At 30.5% G+C, this 25,856-nt stretch overlaps 3 protein-coding genes across 3 annotated transcripts in view; 2 read left to right on the top strand and 1 right to left on the bottom strand.

The window, feature by feature from the left end:
- The first annotated feature begins 18,227 nt into the window (after positions 1–18,227).
- Positions 18,228–19,598, top strand: LOC119676639 (putative odorant receptor 83c). The gene is made up of 4 exons (XM_038087889.1): positions 18,228–18,991; positions 19,061–19,250; positions 19,328–19,483; positions 19,542–19,598. Exons 1-4 carry the CDS (start codon positions 18,228–18,230, stop codon positions 19,596–19,598), a joined length of 1,167 nt encoding a protein of 388 aa, XP_037943817.1.
- A 1,425-nt stretch (positions 19,599–21,023) lies between these two features.
- On the bottom strand, positions 21,024–22,382 carry LOC119676640 (odorant receptor 67d-like). Its single transcript, XM_038087890.1, has 3 exons — positions 21,639–22,382; positions 21,142–21,297; positions 21,024–21,080 (listed from the first exon to the last, which is right to left on the bottom strand). The coding sequence occupies exons 1-3, from the start codon at positions 22,380–22,382 to the stop codon at positions 21,024–21,026; spliced, it is 957 nt and encodes a 318-aa protein (XP_037943818.1).
- A 2,539-nt stretch (positions 22,383–24,921) lies between these two features.
- LOC119676641 (odorant receptor 67d-like) overlaps positions 24,922–25,856 on the top strand; it is a 6,927-nt gene continuing 5,992 nt past the window's right edge. Inside the window, exons 1-2 of the mRNA XM_038087892.1 lie at positions 24,922–24,957; positions 25,020–25,175. Coding sequence (XP_037943820.1) covers positions 24,922–24,957; positions 25,020–25,175 — 192 coding nt within the window. The remainder of the gene's footprint in view (positions 24,958–25,019; positions 25,176–25,856) is intronic.

The following is a 25,856-nucleotide window of genomic DNA, read 5'->3' on the forward strand; positions in this document are numbered from 1 at the left end:
AAGTTTTGTGTTAACTTTGGTACATAGTTAAGCTAATATATTAAAATGAACAAATAATTAAAAAAAAAATTATAATCATTTAATACGTTTCCATTAGTATTGTATAATATTATTTACAACAAAATTTCTTTTCTCGTCAAAAGTCTAATTATACGTATAAAACTTTTTTATTTTTTATTTGTCGTTTTTATCTACTAAAGACACTTTATAAAAATCACTGCAGTCTTAAGTATAACTCATTTCTGTGACCCATCACCTAACCGACATTTTCGTGCTGTAAACATTTGAGTCGTAATAAATAAAATCACACACAAACGTATATATATTTTTGCTAAATATAACAACTTGTAATTTAATCAAATGCCATAAAATGTCTGAAACGTTCTCACAAAAGCCGGAAGCACATTATTGCAGGCAATATAGCTACAGCAAAAGATAAAGAATCACATCAAAAAGGTCAACAAAGGTTCAGTTTCAACATAAACAAGCAAAGCATTACATTACAAAGTATCTTTTAAACGAATTTCGGCAGCTAATGGCGACGAATTTCTTACTTCTTAACTGAGACGGTCTCAACGCAACAGAGAAATTATATTTTGCCTTAACGCCAAGCAATGCTACATTTTATGTTGCATTTCATTGCCTACTTTTTCCAGCATTGTAAAAATTTTTACGATTAACATAGCAATTTTAACGGCTTAAAATGTATTATAACATAAAAAAATTATGTTTACATATATATAAATAACATAGCGCTCATTTAACAGTCGCAATTGCTGTTATGTTTGTTGTTTTAGTTTTAGTTTTCTTTTATTGTATTTAATTGACACTTTCAACGCACTAACTTTAATTGTTGTCATAATAATGTTCGCATTAAATATCAATGTTGGCTTAAAATCTACTTTAAGGGTTATGTTATAAATATGTTTACATGCTTTTGGCTGTGTGTGCGTCTAATTGCGTGTGATTGTATGTTGAGTTTCATGTGCTGGCGGATTCTTGCTGTTATTGCTGTTTTGGTTTCTGTTAAATACTTGCAAATAAAGTTAAAGTATTTAACTTTTATGTTTACTGGTTTACAACTTGCAAACATTGTTTTAAAGTTAAGTTTTGTGGCTGCGCTGTTGGTTTCTGAAAGAAAATTTTGAAGTTATGTTAAGATACACTTACGTACCTGTATTGTTAGAAATAACTAATAGAAATCTTTTTTATTGTCAGAAGCTTAAAAGGTTGGTAGACGTGTGAAAAAAAATAATTCTATATGATTGTCAGAACAAGTAAAGAATGGGAATCTTTGAAGTAAAATTATGTAAAAAGTAATACTTTGATATTTAATTTCATTTACAATAAATATCAAATTGATCATTATAATAATTAAAAATTGAAAACGATCCATATTTTTGAATTTTAATGAAGTTACTTCCTTATATAAAAATATTAACTTTTATTAAAGGTGAATGTGCAATATGTATATAATGCGAATTTAGAAAAATGTATAAAATTGATATCCAACATACGTCAACTCAATATGTTTTACTTCACACGTACAATAATTAATTTTATTGAAATATTTATTTGAAGGCACAAACATTAAGCTTAAATACGCAACAATTTGAAAAAAGTTGCAGGCGCCACAAGTCAGTTCAGAGTAAGCCTGCTAGTGTTATAGTATCTTCTACGGATAATCTAACTAGAGTAGTAGGAATGAACTATACTATTACAAATTACCGTTCGAATAGATCAGTTATCAGTTAATATATATTTTGATTACGTTTTGAAAAATTTCCCAAATGATTCAGATACATTGGATGGCAACAATCCAGTCCAACTGTACTCTTGGCAGCGCAGTATTGTTAATCACAAAGTTGTGCACAGTTTACAAATACAGCAAAGAATTATATGGACTACAAATGTTCGTAGTCCGATTATTTCAGGAATATGAGAATAGAGGACTTGACTATAAAACATCATTGAATAGTTGCTGTGAACGTGTAAAGGCATTTATAAAAGCAACAGCTTTCATTTATTCATTGATGAGTTTCATAATGTTTTCATTACCATTCATTTTATTGGCTATAACTGGAAAACATTATCTAATATTACCTATGTTTGTGCCTGGCTTGGTTATTGAAACATCGCTTGCTATGTTTTTTGGTAGCTTCTATCATTACGTCTGTGATTTGTTTGTCATACTCTACTTTGTACAGATGTACAGTGTTTGTGAGATATTTCGTTTGAAGGTGAAGGACTTTAATAATCTTACCGTAAGTCTACAACATAAGGAACAATAGGAGCATTGAGATTATTTTATAACTATTAAGGTACCCGATGCGGCTCAAAAGATGAACTATGGTAGCGGTGCTACGCTTCTTTTAGAGCTGGTACCCTCTTTATTTTTAATTTTATTTCTTTCTAAGGTACTTGATATTCATGGATTGTTTTTCAAATAAGTGTAATAGAAATTTTAATTTCTAGAAACGGTATTTTATGAAGTAATAAAAAATATTAAAATTTTAAATGTGTTTTGCTTCCTATTTAGAACTATTTTTATAATGTTTGACTTTTTTAATTCTTATTTCAGAGTTCAGTACCACTTATATACAAAGTTTTAATCAAAATGTACAAATGCATTTTACTAATCCCACATTACTACCCTAAGTTCTAAGTTCTGCTCTGTAATTTGTTGTTATGATATATGTCTTAGCTATCACTGCTACTCTTGACTAACAGTAAATCGCTTATAAAACATTTGCGAATTAACCTGAGCACTCCAAATGGACATGACACTAAAACAAGTATAAAAACTGTTGTTAAGTTACTTCCTTCAATTGAAGTGTACATAGTATCTCATAAGTAGTTCTGTGTCTGTGTACCATAATGCATAATGTTGCTGACGAGACTCACAGCTTGTGCTGTTCCGAAATAAAAACTCATTATCTGCCAAAGCTAATTTAAAATTGTCTTTTGCAATTTCAAAACATTGTCATCCAACTGCCATCAGCTGTCAAAAGTTTCGAGCGTGTTTAATGGTGCCAGCACAATAAACTCGTCATACTCCCGCTGTGGCGCGTCGTCGCATCACTATATCTCAATCTATCTCAACTTCTACCTTCTACCTTCTAGCTTCTAGCGCACAAATTGCTGATTTTGCTTTTCTTGAGTTGTTATGACACTTTTAATAACTTTATTATTGCATTTACATAAGAAGTTGGTTGTTGGTGGCGTATGATGAACATTTTCCTGAATTTACACCTTACACCTTAAAGTAGCGCACCAAATGTGTAGCATCAACTAACCTGAGATGCACTATAAATGCGCATTACCTTTGGCTACTTGTTGTATATCATGAAGTTAATGTGAGGAAGAAGGAAACTTCGGGGTGGGGGGATGTGTACTTCTTTAAAAATACGCGTGAGCAATTAAAAGTTTTGTATTGTAAAATGATTTTATGACTCTAGAAACACATGCGCGCGGCATGGCACGGCACGTCTTTTCCCATATATTTTAATAGACAGAATGTGTACTTGCTTTTATTCTCGTCACTGTACTGTAATTTTATATATTTTGGATACTTCGGAAAGGTTGCTGCCCTTATGTGTAAGTCTGGATATGGACCGAAAATAATGCTCTGGGTATGCAATACTGCATATGTTTTGTACAAAAGTTTATAAATACATTTTATTTGATTTGTTTTATGTTCTATTTAATAAGATTTTTACTGCATATAATTAAAAGTTTACTTTTAATTTGAAGGTAATTAACACACATACGCTGATTCAGAGAGAAATTTAAAGCAAATAATTTTGGAAATATTTTTGAAATTTAAATTTAATTTCAGACGCTTATTTAAACACTTAAATATACATTCTTTTAGCAGAGAGTTTTTAAAAATATATTATAATAACGAATTGTTTAATAATGAAATGACATCATATATAGAAAAACTTTGAACTTCGCCCAATTCTGAAATGACAATATTAATTTAATCACAATATTAAAATGATACATTTATTTTTCATCTATTTTTGTTTACCTATCAGTGGTGTTAGTTTTCAATATCTCCGTATATTTGTAACACTGATCAATTGCTGATATAAAAGTTTCAGCCAAAAATTTTTCAAAAATAGAATGGAAAAACTAAACACAAAAAAAAAATTTAAAACTCCCGTCAATCAAATTGATTTAGGCCAACAAATCACTCATGAGAAATTTGCTCAAAGTGATTATCTGCGACGAGCAGGCTAAAATCTAACGTTCAGCAGGTCACGATTCCATCGGAAAACGTTACTTGTTTGACAAGGAGCTTAGTTTTCATGTGGGATTGTCGTCGTCATGTTGCTTGCTAAATAAATTAGTTAATAGTTGAAAAAATGATAGAAAAGGCAATAAACCTATTTGTAAGCTACCAGCAGAAGCTCTGGATTGAACTTTAGCTGCGACTTTTCTCACGCCAATTGGAGCTCGAAACGCTTCAACTAAGAAAATCTTACTCGTTTCATGCTGTCAGGGTCATTGGTTGTCAGCAATGTTAACGATTTCATCACATCACTCCTTTATCTTCAAGTCTTACTAAAATAGCAATACATGCTTTATCTACTTACATTCAAGCACATGCATGCATGTGGTAGAAAAATATGTAGAAAAATGACTCCTCCTTAGAGCAGGCAATCAAGTAAATTTAAAAAAACGAGAAAAAAATATTAACAGAAAAAGTAAAGTTAGAAGCTTTGTATGCTCTTGCCCTATTTTAAGTTATTGCTACTAATTTATCATATGGAAGCTGAGAGAAATTGCACCCATGGCGTTGAATAGGCTACACTTTTGTACTGATTGATTCGGTGATATATTGATATGAGGGCACATCCACGCTGATGAACCATATACTTTTTAGGGATTGACTGATAAGCTTGTTGTGTAAAAATTGTACAAATTTGAAGTGTTAAATATGTGGAATAATTACTGAAAAGTATCGGGAAAATAAATTATTGAAGGAAGAATGAACTATTAAGTGCATGAGTAATAATTTAACATACTATTTCTTGAAGGAATTATTGTATTATTGTATAATCAGAAAAATACAATAAAATTAATTTGTTAAAACATATTTTTTAAATAAAATAAAAGTTTGTAATATGGAAATACAATGGGTAAATTATGCAAAATAAAAGTAGATCAAAATAATGTAGATCTAATTTTGACAGAAGATACACTTGGCTAGAGAATTCGTGAGTTAAAAAACTGAAATATATAATGATTAAAAATGCTCTGAAATCATTTATGCAAGAAAAGTTGTATATGAAAAATAAAATTCTGCTTTATAAGCAAATAATGAGACCTAAATTGCTTTATAGCTGTATTTCTTATTGCAATGCAGCTCAATCCACTATTGGAAAATTTCAAAATATTTTATTGCGACGAATTCTTAAATCTCCATCGTATATCGGAAATGAAGATATGTACAGTGTCTTAAAAGTCGAGAAAAAAAATATTGGGTATCATATGCAATATATATTCGTTCAGATAGGTATGCTGTACTTCTATGCCATCACATTCAAATGAACTCCTACTTATTATCTCATTTCAATAGAATACTAGTTATAGTGGATCACCTAAGTCATCACAGACAATACTGGGTAAATATGCTTTCGACGCTAACTCGCGGGTCAGCAAGCAAAGAAGAAGGACGACGTATAAGTTTTAGTGGAATGCATTTTCTTAGATGAAAAAAAAACAAATCTGAGTACACTACGAAGCTCACTAAGTTGCAGTGTAAACTCCACAACATAATAATAAGTCCATTGATTGAATTAGTATCTGAAGAAAATAAAACAATTTAAATAATTTGATGCAAAATTAATTGAAATTGGGTTATTCATCTAACATATTAAAAATGATTGTCTGCAAATTTTTGCCTCGCATTTATTTTTACGATAAATAAATAATTTAAGTTCGTTGGTATATAACGAATGAGTTTATCTAATCTTCAATAAAACCTCTCGTTTTTATTTGTTTTCCACTACGAATCTTACAAATCCAAAAACTCCCTTTTTTTTGGATATTTTAACATATTTAATTTAATAAACCTAAGCAAATCATTGTCAGTTGTAGCTTAACTTTTATCGCTGATGTCAAAGCGTTTAAATGACATTTTGTTAACGAAGACTAACAGCATTAAACAATCGTTTACTCACGTCCATACATGCGCACACATACACCTTTTTACACAAACAATGTAGCTTCACCTCTAGGAGCATAGAAGCCACCTTCCTTATGTGGGTAAGTGAAACATTGCGCTAGGAAAATAAAAATTTTAGGTAAAACTTTTTGTTACGACACATAATCCATGTCATATTTCGAATTTAGTGGACCTTTTAGTTCAACGTTTTATATTTTTACTTTATAAATACGACAGCTTTGTGTTATCTTAGGCAGAACAAGAACGAAAACACATATATTATTAATAGATACTATTCTGTTTTTAGAATCTAAGTATTGTGTTTTCATATTTCGGTATATATAATTTTAGAGTTTTATTCGTGTTCTTCCCTGTTATTAGCAAAATAATTTAAATATTTATTCTTTGAATGACTAGAATAAAGTCCAAATTACAAATATAGGTGTATTATATACTTTATGGATTATTTAGATTATATAGATTATTTCGATTGACGCATCCTTCCACTCAAAAATACGAGTAATGGTAAATCAGAACGCTTGGACTCGTTCTTTATTCCATTTCATCAATCTATTTACCTCTCTAACGGTAGCACTGTCCTCTAAAGAACATTTGAAATTATAAATACAGGTGTATTAAATATTTTATAGATCGTTCTTCATTCCATTTCACCAACCTACCTACCGGGCTAACTGTAGGACCTTCCTCTAAAGAACATTTGAAATTATAAATACAGGTGTATTATATACTTTATAGATTATTTAGATTATATAGATTATTTCAATTAATGCATCCTTCTATTTATAAATACGGGGAATGGTAATTCAAAACAGCTTTCTTTGCTAATTGAGTATGGCTCGTTCCATTTCACCAACCTATCTATCTGGCTAACTCCAGGACTTTTCTCTGAAGAGTATTCTAAAATTGTAAAGGTTAAACGTAAATTCTAAAATCTCTAAGTTTCGAAAAAGGAAATATATGGCGCGTAAGTAGGCCCCCAACAATAGACCTAAATAAATCCTCAAGATCGGCGGTATATCCTAATCTAGCTATAAGCTTCAAGCGCTCCAAATAAATATAAAAATGTGGCTATTGGTAGCTAACAAATGAGTAAAGTGGAAATTTTTTTGATTAAATTATATATTTTAATATAAAGATTTTTATTTGTTATGTACTTTCATACATAATAAGTGATGTGTACATATAACTTTTTTTTCGTGACATAAGCATAAAAATGTTTTCGGGTTTTTTTTTTGTCAATTAATTTCGCAAAATTATCTGCATATAATTGGGTAAATTTTAGTTGAACAAATTTCAGTATTTGGGTCAACTAAATCACATTTATCATATTTAATTAGCACAAACTAAAATCATTTATTAAAATCGCACACAAAAATCGCTCGAAGAGGAAACCGCACACATTCGCTGCGAAATCTTATTTGCTGCCAATTATAAAATCAAACCAAATTAAACAAAACAGACACTAAAACTTATTTATGTGTGTGTGTGCCTGTCAATGCATGTACATGTACAAAGTGATAGAAGGAAGCTCCATGCTAGCGCACAAATATTAAATCTTTCAACAGAAACCAAACACACATGCACAACACACGCTGATACACTGATGTGTGTGTGTGTGTGTGTGTGTGTGTGTAGCAGCAGTGGAGTATGCAAATTTTTTTCTTTTATTGTCATTTAGCGGGTGAAATTGTTTTGCTATTGAATATTTTGTGCAAAACCAATAGAAATATTAAGAATATTTTTTTTGTTCGTACTGTACTGAACAGTAGAGGAAATACAAAAATTTATAACTGAAAGTCAAATGACAAACAAACGATTATCGCATCAATGCAGTCGTTACAAAAACAACAGCAAAGACAACAGCAACAACAATGTTAAAATGACAATATTAGCATTACTCGCTACAATACTGTGACAGAAACAGAACACAAGCCTGCACTAGTGGGAGTAAGCGTTAATATTATTGTTGCCTTAGAGCCACTGTATAGTATTGAAGTCGTCGAATTAGCGATAGCAGCAACAACAACAACAACAACAGTAACAAACTAAATGACAGCAATGACAACAATACTACCAAATGCTGCCATCAGCTACTAATGCTACGAGTGAAATGCTGTTGGATTTGCTCGACATTTGTTCCCTTACTTGTCGGCCAGCTTACTCGTTGCTTACTCGTTTGTTTGTTTGTTTTATAGTTAATTTGTGCTTTTTCTGCATGTAACTTCTGTTGGTGGTAATAAATAAATTAGCAAAGTTACTGATTTGTGTCATATACTAAATAATGTAACTGGAGTGAACAGGCAAATAGTACCAAAAGCACCAGAACCAAAGCATAGTGCAGCTCTACATCCATTGCCAAATGGGATTTGTTAGTTACTTTTTAACGAATTTTTGCTCTTGGTTTTCTTGTTTTTCTTATTTTTCTAATTTTTATTGTATTTATTTGCTATATTTCATTTAATTCCATTTTGAATGTATTCTCTGTTTCTGTTGATGTGTGCAGTTTTTTTTCTGGTTTCAACTTCTCTTTCTTTACTTTTAGTAATTATCAACATTTTTGCTTATAGTTTCAACAAATGACAACAACAACTACAACTTTATCCGAAGACAACAAATACAACAAATACAACAAATACAGCAATAAAGTAATAATGTCATTAATGTTGATGCCTTAATCACTACGGGAGACAGGGAAATTAGAAACTAGCCATTTGTGTAAGTTTACCATTTACCACAATTGTCTTCTCTTGTCTCTCCATTCTTCGTATCTAAGGATGCTTTTCTATGAGATCCTTATCCTATTTTTTTTTAATGTAAACTACATCAATTAAAGACAAAATGCTACCCAAATTGACGACAGAACAAATCGGCACCAAATTTGTGGTTTGTGGCAACCCAGAAATTTGCAATTAAAGTGAAAGGCTAATTTTTATTCATTTTATCGAACAGTTTTGTATATTTTTGGGTCTCTCTTCGGAAAGGTAAAATCAGTTTATTTAGTATTTTTAATTTTAAAATGTTATGTTGCTGATAAGTGCCTGCATATAAACAAAGATTTCTAGAAGGTCCTTGCAAATGAAAAGAAAATCGAAAAAAGAAAAACATTGATAAGAATAACACCAAGAAGTATATAAAATCTACGACTTAAATGTAAAAAAGAAATCTTAGTTTTTATGCATATTAATGTCAGGACTGGAATAGATTAGATTAGCTTATAGGGCTACTTATCAAGATATGTAGGCATTTTAGGGCTATGTTATACAATATGTCATATGGCAAATCTACTTCTTCTAGGTGCCTTGTCCGCTTTGAAGGTTGCCTAACATGATTACGACTTCGATTTTACCTTACAGCCTCTCGAAAAAGTAATCTTGTACTTTTATTTAACCATTGATGTCTTTAACCATGATAAATTTCGTATCTCAGGGTCATGTCTACCTTCAATTCTGCCTTCAACGATTAATTTCAATAGTCCGCACTTTTCCGAATGTCTCAGAATATGACCGAAAAACTCAAACTTTCGTCGTTTTATTATTCGTAAGATTTCTGTTCCTTTGTTGAAACGTCGAAGTACCACTGCATTTATAATTTTTTCTGTGTAGCTTATTTTTAACATGCATCGATAGCACCACATTTCAAATGGCTAATGGTGACGGCAATTTCACACTCTTTTCTGTCATGAGCAAAAGTGATAATATACAGAGAGTCATGTCACAATTGTCAATTCCCTACATTTACTACATTTCGGTACGTTGTTTTGGATGCTCCAGCGAAAAAAGTAATTGAAGCGGAGTTCGAAGGAAGAGGACTGTTGGATCTGTTGCATTGATCAAGTTGAGGAAGTACTAAGAGCATTTGATGTATAAGAATGGAGATGGTGTATATGCTGCAGAGGTGCGAAAAGTACGTCAGGTCGAAACCCAGTAACGGAATTTTGTAGACAATGATATAGAATAAGTAAGTGTTTTTTAAGATAACACTAAATGTTTATACATATTTTTAGATGAAGGTCTGTTTTTAGTATTTGTTTTCCATAGGAAAAGAACTAATTTAATCTATGTTAACATAATCTGCTGGATTGTACTTAAACTTCCTATGTAAAAAGTTCATGCAAGTAATTTAAGAACTTAGCGACAAGTCTATTGTTTGTCTACTTATGCACACTTGGAGTTATATATATATATGGTTATACTCAAATCGAATTATTTTGTTTTTATGATGATGAACATAAATAGATATTATTGTCTACATCGTGTATTTTTGTTTATATTCTATTTTTATATGTTTACAATATATTGGCAAATTAGTTTAAATAAATATAAGTAGAATCTTAAAAACATAGAAATATTCTTGAAGTTCTTTGCACCGAATTATGATCTAATTTTCAATAATTCTGAAAATTATATGTGGATAATTGAACCAATATATGTTTTCAAAAGATCAATTGTGTCCATCGTATCCTTGGTATCCTTGGTATCCGATATAACTGTATTGTAAGTCCAAGAATTCACTCGATTAAATAGACTTGATTTTTTAATATTTGTAAGAAACGAATATATCCTGAAGTAAGACCTTATTGTATTCAGTTTTTTCTTCAATAAGATATGAGTTTGTTCTCATTGCAATCAATCAGAGATACTAAATTATATATATTTATATTAAATTATGTTTGGAAATATGTTCCTAGAAGTTTAATGGTTATAAAATTATAGCTTTTTTAAATTATTCTTATTTTTTCAAAAAAAAAAAGTAACTAGAGCAATAAAGCTGCTAACCAAATTAATCTAAGCTGTCTTCACAGTGGAAGTATAAAGACCATGAAGTGAGCTCGTCATTATAAATCCAATGGCAATGCAATAACAGACACTGACAAACAGTGACTTAATCTTCTGGACCAAAACTGGTGAACAAAATGAATGTAATTTAAAGAAATTAAATCAATTTTTTTTTTGTAAAAAACTAAAAAACAGAAATTAAGTATATATGTGTATGTATATGTATACGTACGTATATAAAAATTTGCGCGTGGGTATTTTTAATTGCTTTGGCATTAAGCAACATTTTTAAAGGCACATTAAGTTGAATTTTCCTCATGACCCACACCAAAATTACAACTGCCGAAAAAAACAGAAATCAAATAATGGGGCGAGGAATGAAAAGGACTCAGAGAAGGATACATTTTTAATGCTTTTTGGTGCCTTTTAACGAAGCATAATTTAAATTTAATTGATTTGCCTGCCGCTGCGTTTGACTCGAAGCAGAAGGAAGATTTTCTACATTTAAAATAATTGCTTTGAATGCAAACAAATTTGCGGCTTTCATTTTGGGTTAATAGACAAAATTAAATTTGTAGCTATTCTTTTCGCCTCATTTTTATTGTGTCGTTTAAAAAATTTGTATAAATAACTTTTATTTTTTTATTTTAACGGTATTGAGTTAAAAAACTTAAAAAACCACTAGTGACAGGCATGAAACACTTTCAACTTTCATAATTTATTAGCGAATTTACTCGTACTCTGACGGCGCAATTATTCTTCATAAAGTAGCAAATATTGATTAAATATTATTTTTGTGTATAGTACAATACAATAACATAAAAAAGAAAGAAAACTATATATCTTGGTTAAAAGCAAATAATATAAGAAGTAAATTTCCAGCGTCACGTTATGCTCGTACATATTTTTATGCTTTTCCTGCTTATAATTTTCAAACTGATTTATTAGTCTTGTGCGACTTACGAGCCATAATATCAACGACACACCACACCGCCAGGCGAAATGCCATAAAATAGTCGCGCTGATATCAACTTGGCCGTTCACGTTTCCTTGCAATTTAGCTGAAAGGAGTTGTGGCTGGAGTACACCAAGTGTGGAGCACACCAAGCTGTTTACAGTTTAAACAGCTACGAAGTTATATGCCGCAACATTGCCACGAACCGCGAATCCCATTGTCCAAACAATAGGAACCAATGGTGTCGTTACAATTTTCTGCTTCGCGTTGGCAGCTAATTTATGTCTCTAAATGTGTTAAGGTTACCTAAGTACGGTAAAGAAAAGTGTTGCTGAAATAGGAGCAAATGCAAGGGTTTCGTTTTAGTCAAGAATATGGATTCAAATGTAGACTTGATCGGTATTCACGACGAAATCAAAATAATGTCTACAATTATATAGTATTTTTATAAATCATAACTGGTAAACTTGTTCATAAAATTTAGATTAACTGAAAACTTAAATTAAATTAAAATTACATTATTCCCAAAAATCTGTATATATATATATATATATATACTTTTGAATGCTTTCCACTATTTTCTTCAGTTTGCCAATAATAAAAGGAAGGCATTTAGGTTAACTGTAACTTTCCATAACCTGTCTTTTCATATATCAAGACTAGATCTAGATCTGTTAAATCAGTCTTTCACTTCCCAATTAACCCGTCTATAATAAAGCCTGATCTTAAGAACCCAAGTGAAAAATGGAGCACACTTAGGTGTTGTGTAATTTTTCAGTTGACCAGGCTCTTCATAAACCGAGATCAGATCTTGGGAAATCAGTATATGATAAACGGAATATATTTAGGTCATATGTAACTTCTTAGTTATCCAGGCTCTTCATATAGCAAGATCCTGAGAAATCAGTAGATGATAAATAGAATATATTTAGGTCATATGTAACTTCATAGTTAACCAGGCTCTTCATATAGAAAGATCAGATCCAAAGAAATCAGTAGATGATGAATAGAATATATTTAGGTCATATGTAACTTCGTAGTTAACCAGGCTCTTCATATAACAGGATCAGATCTTGAGAAATCAGTAGATGATGAACGGAATATATTCAATATATATTCGGAATATATTCTTTATGTAACAAGGCTTGATATTGGGTATTCATTAAAAAATAAATGGATTGCACTTAGGTCATGTGTAACTTCTTAGTTAACCTGTCTCGCCACATAACAAGACCAGCTAACTGCAGTTCTCTATGTTCATTGGTGTATAGGAATCGAAATAGAGAAACTTTACGTTCCTCTTAATATTCATTGTGAAACTTGTAAAAAATTAAAGAAAAAAGTAACAACTAAACATTTCTTCTGCTATTTGGCTTCCAGAAATCGGCAGTTTTTAGAAAAGTACTGTTATGACAGTTTGACAGGTAAGGATGAAAGTATTATAACATTATTTAAATTGGACTAAATGATTGATATCGTTTTTTGCTTTGTATATAGCTCTTCAGGTTTCTTATGAAGACTATAATAGTAAATAGGAGGAACTTTACAAATGAAAGACAACGGTAGATTATTTACTGTTCTGACATCCAACTATAACTTTTCTGTGACTATCTAGCCTAAGGTGCTAGGGGAAACTTTTTTGACAATTTGTCAGATCTTCATCGGTTAGAATATTGATTTATTTATATTCAATTGCATGACTTTGGTTTTTTTAATCTCCTTAGGTTTATTCGAAGAAAAATTATTACAATATTCGTGGGCAGCAAACAACTCTCATGGTTAAGCAATATCCGCACCTGGACAAATTTCGAACTGTTGGCGAATTGATATACTCTGCGCGATCGAGAGAGCTTTACACAGTGATAGTAAACAACATATCGTGGAACGTTTTTTGAAATGCTGTATAGATTATAGTTTAAAGTAAAATGATGAAGTTGAATGTTATAAGTTAAATGCAACCTTTTATTATTATGTTAGTTATAAGTATTATAAAAGAAAAATTTGTAGTATTGAAGATTTAATTTGAAAACTACATGGAAATAAAATTATTGTAATAAATGCGATCATTGACACTCAAAGTGAGTAGACAGCCGAAGATGAAGCGCAGCGAATGAATGTCTGCTGACCTGCCATTACAAACAGCCATGACAATTACCTTCAGTCTAAATTCTGATATATGCATAGATTTTCATTATCCTCGCTTCCAAACATATTTTTTTGGCTCTGATTCTTTTTAAATCTCAATATCGGACAGTTTGAAAAAAATTATTTTCGTCATAAATTCATAATGACTTTTTTGGTATTATTACAGTAATACGAGGATATATCTAAGAGATGATGATTTCTTTTACGGTGCACAAACTTTCAAAGGATTAAGTTTGTCTTTATTTAAAAGTGCGGATGCCATATAGAGGATTGACTTTTATGTGCGATATATGTTACCTCCGTTTTTAGTATATATAATGGGTATTCTGTTTTAGGGTTTAATTTTTAAGCTTGCAAAACCATATAATCATTTTTTGAATTATTATCTGATTTTATACAGCACTCTTCTTTATTATCTCATAAATAAAAATTGCCGCTCTAAAATGTACGACATTTGGAAAACACTATCGTGCTGTATAAAAACAATCTTTTACAGCACAGCCGGAAATAATAAAAATAAAAATTTTCAAATATTAACAATACACATTTGCAACCGGAAACATGGCTGGTCCCCGACTCCGTGATGTCTTCGCATTCTAAGCTCATTGCTGCGTTATGCTTGCGATGATGCATCTTGGCTGTTTGCCTGCTGCAATTTTATCTGTTGCCACCAGCTGGTGTTGTGCTCTTACCTGTGACACCTTTCATGGTGATTACTAATTTATTTTACTTGAGGTTGATGGAAACGCTTAAGACGTGTCTTATCTCTATAAAAAATTATCTCAAGTTGAAACTTAAGGTAAGTGCAAGGCTAAAAGTCAAAATATATTTCCTTAAGTAAATCGCAAAGGACAAGCGTCTATCGCATGCAAGTGATTGTATGAAAACTTCTCTTCATTATCATTAAAGCAATGATAATTTGTGGAAAATATGAAGCCTTAAAATGTAAAGTAAATTTTTAGGATTTGTGATATAATAAAATTTTAATATTTTTTATTGATTAAATATATTCGTATCATTTTCGAATTTTTAAAATGCTGTTGCTAGTAATACTGAAGTTATTTGAAAATTATTTCCCAATTGACTTTGCATCTTGGTTGAAGTATTAGTAGTTTCAGTTGAAGTATTACAGTGACATATCTCAAAAAATAAAAAAAATTTAATACATATTTTCTAACAATACAAAAGCGTACACGAACCATTGAAGTGAGTCTCCAGTGCAATTGATTTGAAATTGCTGCACTTTGAAGCGAAAATTTAATTCAATACTGACGTTGATCAGCTGGAAAATCGTATCGTCAGTTTAGTCGTAATTTGTCAACAATTTCCGTTTACTTGACATTTACTTACAGCTCAATTGACAGCAAAGCGTTCACGGAGACCAAATGTAGCCGAGTAATATGTTCCAAATTGGTGTATAAAAATCACTTATTTCCGACTTTGTTGTGCCAGTGTGAAAAGTGTCTATTTACCGTTGCTGGTCGTCCTCCATGGAACTCTAATGTCGTTGTTGTTGCCAATCCCGATGCTGCGATAACATGTGCTGCTGCATAATCAAATCAAAATGTAAATAAAATGAAAGGAACTCAAATTGAAATCGATTGAATGGAGTAAATGGACACTTTGACAGGCAGCAAAGAGTTGCTGCAGCTGCTCACTTGACAGGCAAGAATTTCAATACGTACTTTTATTTGTTTATTAAAAATAATGTCTGATATATCAAATTTGTTTGAAATAATAAAATAAAATATTTTTAGGTGTAAAAAGCAGTACTGATAAAAAATGTAATCAAAAAAACATTTCAGCTAAGTGAGGGACGGGAATAAATACTGATAAAAATTGTTAATGTCACATATTAAATACTAATATACTAATATATACTAAAATACTAATACATTTCTCACAAAGTATTTATTTATTCTTCAATAAAATTATGCACTTATACTATCCTAGTTTGAAAAACATTGTTGGAACAACTTTAGGGTACGGTCTATGGGTATAGTTCATCTCTCTTGTTGAAAAGCGTATTCCTTTGAGTGCTTTTTTGTGAAATAACTATTAGATTGATTCAGAGTGATATATATTTATGTCATAGCGATAGTACTTCTTTTTGTATAGAGTCTTACATGATTTAATTTTAGCTGATACTGAAAGCCTTTCAGTCCTCTAAAACCAACCCTGTCTTTAACATGATAATTTTGTTCATTTTGTTGTGAAAAGTACTTAAGCACTTTTGTGTGTGGTAAACGGCACTTGGTCGCCAAACGCGATGAGTGGTTCCAAACTGTAAACCTGACCATATATGTGCGTGAGCAACATATACCAATATGTGCTCTCTGAAACTGTTACTGGAATATAAACATCATAAAAATAGAATACTGTATTATACCTACAGTATTCTATTTACCTTTAACGATCAATAGCATTGACATTTTCTATTTAGATTTGATTTGGATAAAAGAGAATCAATCCATTTACCGTTTAGGTTGTCCACAACATCAAAACTTTTTCAATGGTAAAAATATTTCAAATATGTAAAAAAATAATATATATATATTTAATTGTCGTTGAATGTTAAGTTTAAAAAAAATCTCATGCATATTTTAGTATTTAAATCAGTGCGGAAAACACTAATTGCCTGCACACTTTACGAATGGAAGCATATTAAATATATACAATATCATGGTAGCTATTTTTCACACAGTCCCACAGTCAGTGACTTATTAATAAATCACTGGAATAATGGTCAAGACTCCATTAATAAATTTTTATATGTGCTTACTTTCACGCTCACAACATAAACACGGACCGAATGAGCTACACACACACAACCGAATACGCGAGTCCTTCTCCATATCCTTCCGTATGTATTTTACATATAATAGTTACTTTATATTATGGACTTACTTTTTTTTTCTTTGTTGGTCTTAGTTAACATTTTACATTACACAACATATAAATTTCTCTTTTTATGTAATTAATTAGTGTAGTATGAAAAAAAACCAATTTTTTAAATTATTTTTGTCGTTGCTGTGGAAAAAGTTTTCAAGCAAATTTTATGCTTTGTAAAAAGTTTCATTATATTTGAGAAAACTAAGTAATGAAAAGTACTCTGATATTGAAAAAGGCGCAAATATAAAAGTTATAATATATGGCAATTACTAAGAGACTACTGAAGCAGGACATATGCATTAAGTACCACTAAAATGTTCGTAATGTCTCAAAAAAAGGTTTAGTTTTAAGCTTTAAACTAAAGAATATGTTTAAAATGATAACAAAAATAATTAATTAAATTTTTCTATAGCTGGTTCATGATTTCGTTTTAATATAACACAGCAAATTGGTTTTTTAATGAACTTTCACAGTAAATTAATAAAACTCCAACTTGAAATACACAAGTTAAGTACAGCTTTGGGTCAGTTGGCTAATGAACACTGACTCTGAGCTTCAAATTTGGCAGGGCATGACTTTAATCCTTCTTACTTATAGTCTCAAAATATTATTTACGAATAATAAATTACACTGATGAAGTTAAGGAGAAGTCATCTGATAATTTACTTAAGGTCATAAATAGCAATATAAGAATGTACTCAAAAAAAGCAGATCACTTAACAACTAGACAATGCAAAAAACTAAATATTTTTTCAAAGTTTTTAATTAATTCTCAATTACTTACACTTGTCTTTAATCCAAGTCTAACTTTTTCATAACTGATTATATTTCAACACACAACTGATGTCAAGGTGTACTACTAGAGTCAATGTAAGAAATGTAGTACTGAAGTGATGTATTATATATATAATTCATGGTATTTAATAGCTTTTAATAAATCTTTGTTACACCTATCAGAATTCTAACATTAATTGCAGGAAATTAAGGAAAATATTATCCTGTCTAGAAAGAGTTGTGATGAAACTGTACCATGCTTTCTATCTACTTTCATTCCATTTCTATTTCTTATTTATATTATAATTTGAAAATAATTAATGATAATTAGACGAAAGTACTTGGCGTCAATCAAAGTCAAAACAAATTGAAAAACCTTATATGGTATGTAAATTAAATCGAGTTTAATTTCACACCTTGAAATAATGTTTATGGGCTCAATTTTATTCAGTTATCAAGAAGGTGGTGTAATACAAAGTATTATAAAACTATGATAGCTGTAAGGAAGCCTTCTGAATCGCTTAGAGCCGTGTTAAAAGCTTTTAGCCTTTTGTGCAAAGTTATGGGCGTTGACGCAATAGACCCAAAATATCACTTTAATTTTTTTACAGCTTTATCTATATTGTATCTTACTGCATATCATGTTTGCACGCTGTATACTGCATTTCAGCATAGAGATGACTTCGGATTTATGTTGCAGGTACTCTGCACTATAGGTGCTGGCATGCTGGGAGTTGTTAAACTAGGAACAGTCTTGAAGTATAGCAAAATTTTGGGAGCTATGCGGACACTTATTGAACACTTGTATACTGAGTATGAAATGCAAGGTACTGATTTTCGGAGAGCACTCTATAATAGTTGCAACAGCAGTAAAAAAATTATAAAAGCGGTGAGCTTCAGTTACGTTTTTTTAATCTTCACAATTTTGGTGCCACCATTTTCAATAATGGCAATTAACGGGCAGCGCCAGGTTATTTTGCTGTATGATGTTCCTGGTTTGAATATTACAACTAATTTCGGTTATATTACAATAACGACTATACATACAATTAACGTTATTACTTGTGCTATTGGATTCTTAACAACCGATATATTTGTGCTATTATTTTTATCTCAATCGTATTTATTTGTGAATGTGTTTAAAGTGAAAGTTAAGGAATTCAATGAGTCAGTGACATTTGCAAAAAATCGTTTTATTCCAGCTACTGAGAAAGCGCTAGAAGATCTGCTCAAATGGCATACACTTTATCTAAGGTAACAGAAATTGCTATTCAAATTTTTAAAAATAAATCAAATATGATTAATCGTTACAATTTCCCTTAGTTACACTAGAACTTGCAACAATATTTTTTTCATACCAGTCACGGTACAGGTAGTTTTAACAACGTTTTCAATAACGTTAACACTGTATGTCATATTAACCAGTTACTGGCTTGGCGCCTATTCCTTTCTCGGTTTAATGGCTGTTAATTTATATATTTTGTGCATAATGGGAACTAAGGTTGAGAATTGTGTATGTATAGTAAATACTATTTTTCAAACGTACTTTTATATTATTGATATTGAAACTATTCAATTTAACTATTTCAGAATGACGAATTTTGCTTTGAGATTTATAACATATCCTGGTACAACTTAACAGTAGCTCAACAGAAAACTGTAAAACTTATGTTATTACAGTCGCAATCACCAAACGTTATCACTATAGCAAGTGTTATGCCATTGTCTGTCTCTTCAGCAATGAAGGTGATTAATAGTGAATGTATATTAAAATATTTTTCTTAATCATTTTTATTGTTTTCAGATTACTAAAGGAATTTATAGCATCTTTATGATGATGGTGCAGCTTTTGGTAGAATAGTTGTCTATAATAAAACTGGACTTATTAGGAATGTTATTGAAATACTTATAGTTACAATAATAATATTAAGTTATTATAAAATTACTCACATTTTGGAGTGATGGGAATGCAATTTTGATTGATTGGAATTTGTATTTTCTGAACTCTATTCACTGTTTTTGGTGATTTGTTACTGCACTATTTCAAATATTTTTACTAATAAATGTAACATAACTTTTGCAAAGATGATGTTATAACAGTCAACTATGATGAAATGATTATGTCTATTAAACATTAGAATTTATAATAATTTAATCAATTATTGCCTATATGAAAGATTTGAGATGTGTAAGCACTTCAGTCGTCAAATATGGACAGCTTCATCTACGGATTTTATTTAATATGCGGTAGCTATGATGGTTCTAACTCAATTCTTAAATATAAAAATCCTTATAGCCTAGCACAAAAGCTATTGTATTTGTTTTGTGATGAATTTTTTTTTTTGAAATCAGATATACACTCTTTGTTCGCTTAGGGTTCTGTAAATAATTGATAAAAATTATTGATAAATAATTGATTATTAAATAGTTAATCGAGCTTATACACGTATTTGATGTATGAGCTTTTATCACTAATCTTTAAATGAATAAATTGAAACATGGTTTATGTTCGGAATATATCATCAAGTGATTGAGTATTTGCATAATCGATTACATACTGATGAAGTCATCATTATATAGGAGTTTCTGATAAACCAGGTTTGATGATATCTAATACCAGTTTCCCATTCAGGTGCATGACTGACCTCGTCTGAATGTATCGTTAAAAAAGAGGATGGACACGGAGTTTCACGAAATGGGTTATATATATTATCCTTATTTTAACTGGGAATGTGGAACTAGTTTAGAAATTTGGTTTATGAATTGTACAAAGAATTTTATTACAGTTATATAAATGAGATTTTTGCTAACTTTTCCAGAGCTTCCAGATTGGTTATAATTTCCCTTTTAATTCCTGTAAGAAAACTTTGAAGGTTTGTTCATTGTACTATTTATTTATTTATTTATTTATTTATGAGCAGTTCTTAGAATTCTAATTTAATACAAGCGAGATTTATAATAGGAAATTTAACATTTAAAGCCATTAAAGCTGTGCGAAGTTTGCATATTCTTTTAATAGAGAAAAATTATGTAAAGAAAGACAAACGTTTTTTGTGAATACTAAAGATGTATATCTGAAAATTCAAAAAATATTAAATAACTAAAATATAAATAGAATTTTCATTCTTGAATAATACCTATTAATTCTTAAAATTTTCCTGATATATAAAGTACTCTCTTTGATTTATCGAACTTTAGTTGCTGTGAGACAAATATTAATTTTAATTAAAATCAACTAATGTTGTTTAACACATTTATCAATAATTTCCATACTTTTTATATTAAGTTAATTTTTTATAAACTCAACCATCATCATAAAAGTGCTATATAATGTTTTTGTTATCTGAAAAAGAGTAAAATTATTTATCTTAATTCTTCTTAAATACGAAAATTCCCAAACTAACTTGCAAAGCCGTAGCAACTGATAGTGGCATGACTCCGGCTAGCATCATTTGATTTGGCTGCTGCGACTGCATCAATATGAGCCTCACAACTTTTTGTTGGGACACCGACAAATTGTACCAGGATATGTTGTATATCTCATATTCTATCTCTTCACTCTTAAATATTTGATGTATATATTAATAGATAAAAAAGTTGACTAAGTTGTTGCAATTGGCTTACGCATCTTTCCAATGTAGTACCCAATATAAAACACATATTTAGTTTTACATATGCAAATGTTGCAAGTGGATAAGCTCCCGTCCAGTCAGAAGTTAATATCAAATACAAGGCAGTTAATATTGAAAATACGCAACAAAATATTTGTATAGAAATTTGTTTATAGAACATTCTATTGCATATACTTAAATATCTGAAAAAATATAAAAGAAAGTAATATATGCACTGATTATCTAAAGAGTGGAGAGGAATACTTCAGATATAATTTGTGCCACAGCACAATATCAATTAAACCTTCATCGATGTCAGGTGTTTCTCTATGCTGTGCACTATCAATGAGGTTATTAAAGTCTTTTACCTTTAAACGAAATATTTCACAAAGACTTTTAATTTGAACGAAATAAAAGATTAAAAATAAATCACCGACATAAAAAACAAAAGTTGATAAAATTGCCGAGATCACTTGCACAACAAGTGTTATTAAATAACCTGTCAACGTCTCAAGGTTTAAACCAGGGATATAATAAGGTAATATCAACTCATGTCGTCCTTTAAATATCCATAACATGAATGGTGGTGATGTCAGTATAAAAGACAGAAATATATAGAGTAAAGCTGTCCATTTCATAAATACTTTGACTTGCACACAGCACCCATTCAATGCAGTGACATAGCTTCTGTCTCTTTTCTCATATTCCTTGTATAAACGGACGAGTAGCGTTTGCAGATAATACAGTTCATTACTATACATTTTTGCATTCATCAGTATTGTAGATATTAGCACAGCACTTCCAACAGTTGAAAGGATCTCCAAAGTGCTCTTCCAGTCTCTCTGTATGGTTTCGATAATTATCCACGACGTAGAAACACAATATACTAAAAGAAAGAATAAGATTACAATCGCCTTTGCATTTAAACGGTAATTTGGTTCTGTGCAATTTATTCCGACGGCACCAGTTAATAAACCAAAAAATTTTATAAGTTCCTTCAAATTCTCGATAGGAGATATCGGGTTAGTAGTCATATTATTTTCCGGTATGCACTACACTTCCTAGCGTTTAAAGAAGTACTGTGAGTTACTAAACAAAATAACGATAATTTAGTTTTCTTTAACAATAAGCGATAATTACTATATAATAGCTAATAAGTGTGAAATATAACGCATTGTTATGACTCATGTTTATTGACAATTCCAGTGTCTTTGTTATTGATTGATGGGTTAAATACATTTTTTAATTACTTTAAAATCACGAAGGGAATTTGAAATAAGTCAGGTGAAAAAAGAAATATAATGTTCAGTAGTTTTTTTGCAGTAGTTCACACAATCCCATAGAAGTTATACTTTTTTGTTATTTTTGTGGTTATGTTTCAAGCTGATTCCTTAGTCCTGGATTAGATATCATAAACATGTGAGAGAGCGGATTGGATCCATTCTCAATAGTTACTTCATGCTTGTTGTTTTCTAGTGTCCTCAGACACCTACAACATTATCGGACACATCATCAATTTATTTTTGAATCTGCCAGCAGATTTTTTGATCTGCTGCATTTCTTATACATTCAGTCATTAATCAGTTATTTCAAAGGCTTCAATTTAACGAATTCTAACATACTTTAATCTCTCCGGGTGCATATTTGTTCTGCATTTGTAAAGATCCATTCTTTAGTAAAACTGATATGCTTATAATCGCAAGCAATCAATTTAATGCATATGCCCGAAATGATATGCCCGCATATGACCGAAAAGCTTAATGTACTTAAACCAGCTGGTATGCGCAAGTTCAACTTAGGTGCATTATTTTTCGAACATGATAACATCTTTCCAGTAGGAGAAGTAGGAGGGGACGATTGAGTATCTTCTTTGCAGCTGCCCTGCATAATGTAAAATTTGTATCCAAAATGAACTTGTTTTCCATTCTATGGTTTAAGGATTCTATGGTTAGGTTACGGGTAAAGGACCACTTTAACAATAATTGGTTAAGGTTAACATAAATTCGTTATGTTGTGTAAAGGGATAAAGAAAAGAAAAAAAAGAAAAGAAAAAAAGAAAAGAAAAGAAAAGAAAACATGTAAGTATACATTCTCGTGTCCCTATTGAGAAAAATGAACAGATTGTGATATCTCTTGATTGGAAAGCCGCATCGTTCTGGTAAGGAGTATCTACAGTACATACATAAAGATCACTATATCGCTTCTAACACTTCTTGAATGATATCACGTTCAATCTGTTGATATTGCAACAACAATCAACAGATTTTTATACACATATCGGCTATCACAAGTATGAAAATATCGAATCGCTTACAGTGAGTGTGTGATACCACAAAATTACTGCAGTACTGGTTCCTTAATTAATGTTTGTTATTTGCGTAATTTAAATACAAATTAATTCAAAATAAATTTAACCTATCAATCAGATATAATTATAAACTGTATTGGTTTTCAAACACGTGTCAAAACAATACGTTATAGTTCACACTCCACTCGTATTACAGTATTTTTAGTAACTAAAATGAATATGAATGAAGTAATATTAAAAAAAGCGTCTTAAGCTTGAGATAGTTCACTTGTGCATATAGCGAGATTTAAACCATGTCTATTCCTTCCGAGAACTTAAGCGAAATCATACAACGCGTTGGTTTTTTATCGGGGGCTGTTGGGATGAATTGCACGAAACCAAATTATGGTTTTAATGTAATCACAAAAGCAATTTTAATCATTATTTTAATATATGTTGTTTGCACATCTTGGCTTCTTATCGAAACTATACAAGTGGACTGGAAGCACACGTTAGAGATATTTTCAACTGTTGCAATTGTTATACTAGTCACCACAATACTGGCCAATATTATCGTATACGGCAGTGATATTTATGGTCTACAGACACTCCTTATAAGCTTATACAAGGAATATGAGAAAAGAGACATAAGGTATATTACTGCTTTAAATGGGTGCTGTGCACGAGTCCAGATACTTATAAAAGCGGCGGGCTTGCTTTATACTTTGATGATTTGCATTTTAATTTCATTTCCAATTACTTTATGGGCAAAAACTGGAAGATATTATTTGGCATTGCCTTATTATGTACCTGGATTGAACATAGAGATTTTATCGGGCTACTTAATAACACTTTTTCTGCAATCACTTTCCGCAATTGTCGGCACCTTTGTATATTTTATCGGTGATTTATACTTAATCTTTTATTTTGTTCAAATATATAGTCTCTGTGAGATTTTTCGTTTAAAAGTTAAGGACTTCAATGATCTCTTCGAAAACGAACGAGATGAAAGAAATTGCAATATAGATGAAGCATTGATTGATATCGTTCTGGGCCACAAATTGTATCTAAAGTAATTAATAATTGTTGAAATAATTGCTTATAACTATATCTAAACGATTTTTCTTTGCAGATATTTAAGTATGTGCAACAAAATTTTTTATATTCAAATTTCTATCCAAGTATTTTGTTATGCCTTCTCACTGCTCATGGGATTATATTTAATGCTAGTCTCAGAATGGATAGGAATTTATCCAATTCTCATTTCATCATTTGTTAAGTTAAATATGTGTTGTATATTAGGTACTACATTGGAAAAAAGTGTAAATCTTTTCAATTTATATACTCTTTCAATTCAATTGAACTATATATTTTTATATTCAAGAATGAAGAGATGGACTACGAGATATACAACATATCCTGGTACAATTTGTCAGTGCCCCAACAAAAAGTTGTGAGGCTCATGTTGATGCAATCGCAGCAGCCAAATCAGATAATGTTAGCCGGCGTCTTGCCATTATCGGTTGCTACGTCATTGCAAGTTAGTTTTTGTTTTTTATAAATGAGTACTACACCAAATTCTAATACTCACATTATTATTTTTCAGATAACAAAATTACTTTACAGCACTTTTATGATGATGGTCGAGTTTGTAAAAACTTAAACTGCTGTTTAATCTGTTAAATATTTTCAATTTAAATAGTAGTCTATATCTTATTGCTTTATTATACTGAATATACGCATTGTGGAATTATCACAGAAAAATTATTATAGAATATTATTTTCTTGTATTTATTTTTTAATATATACAAAATAGCGCAAGAACGCTCAATATTTAATTTTCTAAATAAAGATCTCTGAGTAGATCTTGAGTTTTTAACAGGAAATCATTTCTAACTACTGATCATGGTATTTTTTTCCGGATTTCATGTTACTTTTTCAACTAGGTAAGTTAGTACAGTGATCATCGCCTTTTGGGACGAATTAAGGCGTGTTTTACTATTTAAAAAAATATTCAATTGCCACCTTCCCTTTCTCTTCATGGTAGATATGGCAACATATCCACTGAGCTAAACTTGCGTATAGTTCTTTGTTCAAGCATGTATTAGCTACTATAAAAAATTAATTTACCGGTATTTGAATTATAAAATTAAGTATATTCGATGGGTAGACATATCGAAGGCCTAAGTAATCCTATTGTGATATTATGAGTAGTTTTTTT

Source organism: Teleopsis dalmanni, chromosome 2, assembly GCF_002237135.1.
Source record: "Teleopsis dalmanni isolate 2A chromosome 2, ASM223713v2, whole genome shotgun sequence".
Lineage (NCBI taxonomy): Eukaryota > Metazoa > Arthropoda > Insecta > Diptera > Diopsidae > Teleopsis > Teleopsis dalmanni.